Source organism: Nerophis lumbriciformis, linkage group LG31 (genome assembly GCF_033978685.3).
Source record: "Nerophis lumbriciformis linkage group LG31, RoL_Nlum_v2.1, whole genome shotgun sequence".
Classification (NCBI taxonomy): domain Eukaryota; kingdom Metazoa; phylum Chordata; class Actinopteri; order Syngnathiformes; family Syngnathidae; genus Nerophis; species Nerophis lumbriciformis.
In genome coordinates, this window is record NC_084578.2 from 10,888,979 (window position 1) to 10,897,709 (window position 8,731).

Sequence of the window (8,731 nt, forward strand, 5' to 3'; positions counted from 1 at the left end):
CCCTCACAAGTAGGAGTAGAGGATAAGGGTCGGTGGTCACCCGACTTAAACCGATCACAGGAAATAGGCTGACTGACCAAGCAACAAACTGGGTGTTGTCCAAACTGGACGATCCCGAGGATAAAACAACAAAGAGTAACTGTCTTCATGTCAAAAAGGTACTTAAGGACAGTTGTCCAAGAAGAAAGCAGAGGAGTGATCAGGCCCACACTTTTTGGCTCATCACCCTTCACACGACAACAAGTCAAAAGCCAAGATGCCACTGTATCAAATTGCCTTGATATAAACAAAAACGGACAGTTTGGATTTAAGTACAATGAGTCAACTTACATGCAACCAATCTGATTTCATGCTGGAAAAAATCAATTTGGAGGTTTGAAATAAACACAAATGTAATTATTTCAAAAAACACACATACCATTCAGTCATCATATCAAACTAAATAACTACAAGATCAAGTCACTGTAAAAGAGTTGATGTGTGTGTGCACACAGGGCCCTGAAGAGAGGCTGTCGCTGTGTGGAAGTGGACTGTTGGGACGGCAGCGACGGGGAGCCAGTGGTGTATCACGGTCACACGCTGACTTCCAAGATCCTCTTCAAAGACATCATTGTAAAACTCAAAGAATATGCATTTATGGTATGATTCCAACAAAACTGTGTTTTTTTTTGACAATTCAAATAGTTGATTCTGAAAAAACAAATTATGAGGTATGTGTTTCGTTTGTTTGTCTAGAACCCCAGAATGCAGAGACAGGATAAGGCATGCAGAAATGATCATACCCCATTAAATACAACTAAAACTAGTGCAGCTAGGGAGTGCACAGCAAAACAAACAAAAGAGCAATTAGGTAGAGTACAGAAAATAAAACAATTGTGGAGCTCTGGAGTGCAAGAAAGCTAACACATTGAGTAGCGTAGCCACAAAACAAAGAAGCAAAATAGAGTTTCAAGCAAAACACAAGCAAGAGTACAGGGCTGGCATATAAAGCATACCGATTGGCAACCAGGAACAGGTGTGTCCTGAATGCCAATCAGGCGTAGGTGAGGTGCCCAGACTGGAGAATACTGGGGGGGAAAAACAGGCAAAGAGTAAATGGAAACCAAAATAGGAGCTCTGGACAGAAAATAAAACAAAATATAGGAACAGATTTGTTCTACAGTATGTACTTACCAAAGTCATATTGGGAACTGCTTGTTTTTGATTCCTAAACAAAACATTTTAAAGCAAAAATTCTAATTTTTTCAAAGCAATCTACAATTCAGATTCAATCACAGAAAAAAACTATCTACTTTATTTAAACTTTGTGTCGTTTTCTTCCTGTTGTACAGACATCAGACTTTCCAGTCATCTTGTCCCTTGAGAACCATTGTGGTGTGGAACAACAGACGATAATGGCCAAGCACCTTAGCCAAATCTTAGGTGACACACTATTGAGGAGCCTTTTGGATGGACAGGCATCTCAGAATCTCCCTTCTCCACAGGTCAAACAACTTCCTTCCATTTCAAACAGTGAACATACGACTGCCATCGCTATACAAACACACAAACATTACTGTACAACAGAGGGGTCCTAACTGTTTCCACCGAGGGCTACATATTGACATATCGATAGGATGCTAGGGGCCATTCTGATATTCAATATTTTTAATTTTGTAAAAACAACAAAACAGAACAAAAAAACTGTTTTAGATACTGTAGATCCCCACTATTCACAAGGGTTAAAGATACTGTAGATCCCCGCTATTCACAAGGGTTAAAGATACTGTAGATCCCCACTATTCACAAGGGTTAAAGATACTGTAGATCCCCGCTATTCACAAGGGTTAAAGATACTGTAGATCCCCGCTATTCACAAGGGTTAAAGATACTGTAGATCCCCGCTATTCACAAGGGTTAAAGATACTGTAGATCCCCACTATTCACAAGGGTTAAAGATACTGTAGATCCCCGCTATTCACAAGGGTTAAAGATACTGTAGATCCCCACTATTCACAAGGGTTAAAGATACTGTAGATCCCCACTATTCACAAGGGTTAAAGATACTGTAGATCCCCGCTATTCACAAGGGTTAAAGATACTGTAGATCCCCACTATTCACAAGGGTTAAAGATACTGTAGATCCCCGCTATTCACAAGGGTTAAAGATACTGTAGATCCCCACTATTCACAAGGGTTAAAGATACTGTAGATCCCCACTATTCACAAGGGTTAAAGATACTGTAGATCCCCGCTATTCACAAGGGTTAAAGACACTGTAGATCCCCGCTATTCACAAGGGTTAAAGATACTGTAGATCCCCACTATTCACAAGGGTTAAAGATACTGTAGATCCCCGCTATTCACAAGGGTTAAAGATACTGTAGATCCCCACTATTCACAAGGGTTAAAGATACTGTAGATCCCCACTATTCACAAGGGTTAAAGATACTGTAGATCCCCGCTATTCACAAGGGTTAAAGATACTGTAGATCTCCACTATTCACAAGGGTTAAAGATACTGTAGATCCCCGCTATTCACAAGGGTTAAAGATACTGTAGATCCCCACTATTCACAAGGGTTAAAGATACTGTAGATCCCCACTATTCACAAGGGTTAAAGATACTGTAGATCCCCACTATTCACAAGGGTTAAAGACACTGTAGATCCCCGCTATTCACAAGGGTTAAAGATACTGTAGATCCCCACTATTCACAAGGGTTAAAGATACTGTAGATCCCCGCTATTCACAAGGGTTAAAGATACTGTAGATCCCCACTATTCACAAGGGTTAAAGATACTGTAGATCCCCACTATTCACAAGGGTTAAAGATACTGTAGATCCCCGCTATTCACAAGGGTTAAAGATACTGTAGATCCCCACTATTCACAGGGGTTAAAGATACTGTAGATCCCCGCTATTCACAAGGATTACATTTCAAGAACTCATCCACACCAAACCCATAAACAACCACTGCTATATTATGCCTCACACAGTAATTAAGCACATTTTAAAAACAATTACAGTATAAAGTATGGTCCTCACAAAATGTGCAGTCCTACAACATGTCTTGTCAAAGCATCTTAAAAAATGTGTGAATTGGCTAGTGGTACAGTGTCCACAAGGGTTAGGAATCTTACAACAACTCACGATTTGATTCCGATTCTTCGGGTGAAAATCTGATCTAGAATTGATTCTTGATTTAAACCGCAATATATTATTCGGTATAAATACATTTTCAAAACAGGTCACAAAAGCTCTTCTTGGCTGTATGACATATACACGGGAGTAAGCGCTCAGATGGCCTAAAAATCATCTTTGAAAATAATGAATCAATGTCGAATCGGAATAAAAAAAATCGCAATTCGAATGTGAATAGATTTTTTTGAGCACCCCTAGCGTCTACTGCTGGATTCATACATGCATCTCTCTTTTTTTGCCTGCCGATAGCGTCGTCAAACTACTTTCAGTTCAAGTCAGCATAAAAAAAACACTGTTTACAATTTAAAACAGGAAAGACATCGGCAAATATGCAAGGATCTGCTGAATTTAAAGACACACTTTTTGGGTCATCTTTATGTTACAGGTGACAAAAGGATTTTCAGTATCAACTTTTGTCATTTGCATTAAAGATTTTTGCTCTGTTTTATTCATTTTGTGGATGTTAATTATATTTCCGCAATGGATGATGTTTGATAAGAAATTATCGAGTTCGAGCCAATTATCGAATCCTCTTATCGAACCGATTCCTTATTGATTCTCTTATCGAATCCAGATAGGTTGTTGTATATGGAAAAAAAACACACACTATTTGGTTTAACAAAAGCTCACTTTTATATTATAAGAAAACAATTAATTAAATAAATAAATATTGACTGTTGTTACCCCCCTAAAACATAAAATAAAATAAATAAATATCACTATATGATCATTATAGGTGTATAAATAATAATATAGTGTTAAATAAAATCAGTCCCTTGGGCACGAAACTGAAAATAACACAGCTCTCCAAAAAGTGCACTTCTGCTGCTATTGGAACATCCTTCTGGGGTCCATCAGTGTGGCCTCCTCCAGGAATGACTCCACGACACCTTTCTCTAACCTTCAGGTTATGTACGGCCTGAACATGTTTCATCATGCTTGTTGTACTTCCCCCCTTACATGAGAGCGAAGCCTGGCAATAATTGCAGATAGCCGTTTCCTCGTCGTATTTTTTCGTAAAATGAAGCTATGCCTTGAGGCGTTTTTTTCCGGTCCATTGTTGTTGCTGCTTCTGTATCTGCCGCCTAATGACTGAGCTACGTCATTAGGCGTCACAGGGCATTTCCTGTGGGACGGGATTCGTTCCCAGGGATTCGAATAAAGAACCAACTAATTTTCTTTACCATAGTGGCCTCGATAACGGGAACCGGTTCCCAAAAAGGGATTCGAGTCCACGGAATCGGTTCTTTTCTTATTGAACGGTTCTTTTCTTATCAAACAACCGGGAGAACCGGTTTCGAACATCATCCCTAGGCCAATAAAAAACATGCTACAGGCTGCACTTTAGAGACCCGTGCATTCCAAGATTTAAATGTTACTTTGTCAATACTACTCACTATGTATTAGTATTTACCAACATAAAGAGTGATGAAATGTTAACTAGCTCATATTGCACATTTGTCTTTTTCATGCTGCGTTTACATCTTGCACTGCTAAGACAGACACCTTGAGTTAGCCGTTATGTACATGCAATAAAACAAACACCCTGATTGTTGAATTTGAACATTGCAGTTCTTAAAAGTTAGTTTCAAATTACTTTCCATTGGCAGACAGCACTTAGAGAATCAATATTAAAATGATGGTGCATGAGTCTGTGTGAGTGATAACGCGCATTCATAATCCAAAATGTGTTTTAGTGCCTGCATGAGACAGTAAAGTGCAGGAAGGTAGTACACCCTTGAGAGTACTCCAATCTATTCACAGTCCTACATGCAGCACATAACACTAATTCTAAACTCTTGTTAAAATCTGAAGGAGATGAAAGGGAAGATTTTGTTGAAAGCCAAGAAAATTGCTGGTCAAGAGGACGAAGCTAATGCAGATGATGTTAGTGATGAAGAGGATATGTCCACCGGTGGTGCTGAGAACCGATCTCTTGAAGACCTAACGGCACCTGAGACTTTGAACCACCACGAGAAGGTAAACATGTTGGCGAACCTTCATCTAGCCACACATCTAAGACTCCTTTAGTGAGTAACACATGACTAAAAACATGACGTGAAAAGCAATAGTTACAAACAATAAGACGACTCATGATTAAAAGACTAACACATAGTTAAGGTCTTTCAAAGAAAATACATCATACAAAGACGATAAGCACAAAGAAACAAATCAGAAGTGTTTTCCTGATCAATAGGACTTGAGTTAACGCTTGTTTTTGTTGATAGGTCAAATATCTGCAGTTTTACATAGTTTGATTTGCCAGACCAAGCAGTCTTTGCTCATCATAGATCTGTTTCTATAGGTCGTTGCACGGAAAGCCGTGTCCAAACTCTCGAGGGAGTTGTCCGATTTGGTGGTTTACTGCAAGAGTGTCCATTTCCATGGTTTTAAAAGTGCTCCTCTGAATTCCAAATACAATGAGATGTCTTCGTTCTCTGAGTCTAAGGCCAAGAGGCTTGCAAAGGAAGCAGGTAACAATGTACTTTGTATTTGATGAATGGTAACATACTTTTCAGATTTTTATGTGCACTTCGAGGTCCCATGATGCCTTCAACAGAACAAAAAGTAGAATAATCTGATATGTATGTTGTGATGATTTTTTTCCCCAGGATCAGACTTTGTGCAGCATAATTCAGTACATCTAAGCAGGATTTACCCTAGTGGCCTTAGGACCGACTCATCTAACTATAATCCTCAGGAGATGTGGAACTTGGGGTGCCAGATAGGTGAAGAAAATGTTTAGTTTTGCTAATTCAATCTATAGAAAAAAAATGTGCCTGTCTCGCATTACATACTGTATATCAAATGTCTTTCTTCTCCAAAGTGGCTCTGAACTTCCAGACAGCAGGGCTGGAAATGGATCTGAATGATGGGCTTTTTAGACGAAATGGCTCCTGTGGCTATGTGCTTAAGCCTCGCTTCATGCGAGATAGTAACACAAAGTTTGACCCGGAGAAACCGGAGGAGCAGCCAGGCTACAAACCATTACGCTTATCCATTCAGGTAAGAAGACTGAAGCATGGTTTTTCAAATCTTTCACAGAAAAATGACCACTTCACCAATTAAAAAAACATTCAGACCACCTACTCTCTATATCCAAAAACAATCAACAGAGGGACGAATACATATACTACTAATTTAGTAAGTTTACCCCCCGACCAAGGACATCCAATATTTTATGATAGTTTCTGTTTACTTGGCAAAATAATTGAAAAAAACATTAAATAAAAGTTATAAATTATTTTCTATTTGATTAAGTGAAATAAGTATTTGATCTCTTATAGACCGGTCATGTGCCCATAAAAACTAACAGATTTGTCACGGTCAGCGGACTCAATTGGAAAGACAGAAAATTCCGTGCTGCTCAAAAAAGTTTCTTCCACAACCACTCGGGGAACCCAAGAAGTCAAAAGTACTACATATAAAGTAACAACAATGTCCAAATTGAAAAAAGAGAAAAACACCAAGAGCATGAAAATAATGACTAGCTTAGAGCAGGACACACCACAAATGACCAAACAAAAGTGAGACAACAACATGAGAACTAAATACACAGACTAATTAGACAACTCAATTTTCCTGGACTAGACACAAGACAAAGGAAAGCGCTGATTGGAGGAAACGAGGTCAGAGCAAGACACGGGTGCAACTCAGGACACAAACGAGCACATGCTGAACAAAACACAAGACAACCAGAAATAGATCATGACAGTTCCCTCCCCTAAAAAGTACGAAAACAAGAACATCCATCCATCCATTTTCTACCGCTTATTCCCTTCGGGGTCGCGGGAGCCTATGTCAGCTACAATCGGGCGGAAGGCGGGGTACACCCTGGACAATTCGCCACCTCATCGCAGGGTCAACACAGATAGACAGACAACATTCACACTCACATTCACACACTAGGGCCAATTTAGTGTTGCCAATCAACCTATCCCCAGGTGCATGTCTTTGGAAGTGGGAGGAAGCCGGAGTACCCGGAGGGAACCCACGGAGTCACAGGGAGAACATGCAAACTCCACACAGAAAGATCCCGAGCCCGGGATTGAACCCAGGACTGCTCAGGACCTTCGTATGGTGAGGCAGACGCACTAACCCCTCTGAACAAGAACATGTCCAAACTAAAAAAAAACAGGATAGGGGAAGGAAGGCCTTAGGTTCAACATAAAAAAGTAGCAATCACAAACAGGAGGAGGAATCATCTAGAGTAGTGATTCTCAAACTGTGGTACGTGTTGCATTAGTGGAATGCGGGCTCCATCCAGTGGTACGCCAAAGGACCAGCTTAATTGCCGTGAACCATCCAGGGTCCAGCAAGGATAGCAAGGTCAGCAAAGTAGAGACCGCTTAGGGTGCTTGGCCAAGGAAGGGTTGGAGTTGGGATGGGTGGAGGGAGGTCAAAGAGTCAAGATTTATCTTGTAATGGTCAACTGGCTGGAACCGGCTGTGAAGCTAGGACAGGAACTGAAGACATGGCGAACCGGTAGGTCACAAGGGGCAATCAGCCCTCAGCCGTGGGTCGCTGAAGCCACATGGCTAAAAGGGAAAGTTAACTGGTGAGAAGCTACACTACCGGACTTAAGACCAGATGACAGACTTTCACCAAAAAAGACTAAGGCGAGACAGACACATGAGGTGAGACAGGGTGCGGGTGAACAAACCACGACTGCGCTCACTTGGGCTAAACGGGTTTCCAAGTAAGAGTTACATTTCCATTTCTTCGTCCGGTCGCACTGTCACGGTCAGGAAGGTGGTGGCAAAGTGGACTCAATTGCATGGAAGGAAAAAGCAAGAGTAAAGTGCTGCTCAAAAATGTTTATTCCAAAACCACAGGGGGAACAACAAAAACAAGAAAACCAGAAACAGATCGTGCGACAAAATAGTTCTGTCCCTTTAGAGAAGTACTCCACCATCATGGGCAAGACCAACAAGTTGAAAACAACCTCAGAGAGAGATTGGAGACCAGCACCACCTGGACTGGGCTACAAGGCCATCAGCAAGAAGCTTGGGGAGATAGAGGCCACACTTGAGGTGGAAACATTCTGCTTTAGTGGAGTTTCTATGCTAGAATCTTCCACGAGAAGCCTCAGCCAGAACACTAAAAGATGTGGATTCAAGAAGACTCATCCTAAAGTGGCCGAGCCAGTCTTTGGACATGATTTCCATAGAAAATCTGTAAATGTAGCTGAGACTTCCAAGACGCCCACGTTTTGGAGAGTACCGGTACCTGTAAAGAGTAGTGGATCAAATTTCCTTTTGAGATGTGCGAATCACTGGTGACCAAGAAAGGGTTGACCTCTGTGCTTCTCACAAAGTACTAAGACATATTGTACTTTGGTATCAAATACATATTTCAGTATAATTTATAACCTTTATTTAATGCATTTTCAGGAGATTTTGCAGGTATTCTCCTTTTGTTGAAATAAACCCATCATTAAAGAAAGAAGAAATCGAGTACTTAATCTCCCACTGTACAGACATCAAAAGTGATACCCAAGTTTTTTACTGTTTTGAATTTTTCAAACAATAGTTACTTCTTTATGCTCT

The 8,731-nt window shown here is 40.6% G+C and overlaps 1 protein-coding gene across 2 annotated transcripts in view; it reads left to right on the forward strand.

The window, feature by feature from the left end:
* LOC133574398 (1-phosphatidylinositol 4,5-bisphosphate phosphodiesterase delta-4-like) overlaps window positions 1–8,731 on the forward strand; it is a 35,384-nt gene that overhangs the window by 24,387 nt on the left and 2,266 nt on the right. The window contains exons 8-13 of one of the 2 annotated variants that reach the window (XM_061926581.1): window positions 495–639; window positions 1,332–1,484; window positions 4,998–5,162; window positions 5,488–5,656; window positions 5,795–5,911; window positions 6,010–6,188. In XM_061926581.1, coding sequence (XP_061782565.1) covers window positions 495–639; window positions 1,332–1,484; window positions 4,998–5,162; window positions 5,488–5,656; window positions 5,795–5,911; window positions 6,010–6,188 — 928 coding nt within the window. The remainder of the gene's footprint in view (window positions 1–494; window positions 640–1,331; window positions 1,485–4,997; window positions 5,163–5,487; window positions 5,657–5,794; window positions 5,912–6,009; window positions 6,189–8,731) is intronic. The other variant, XM_061926582.1, reaches the window with a different exon arrangement.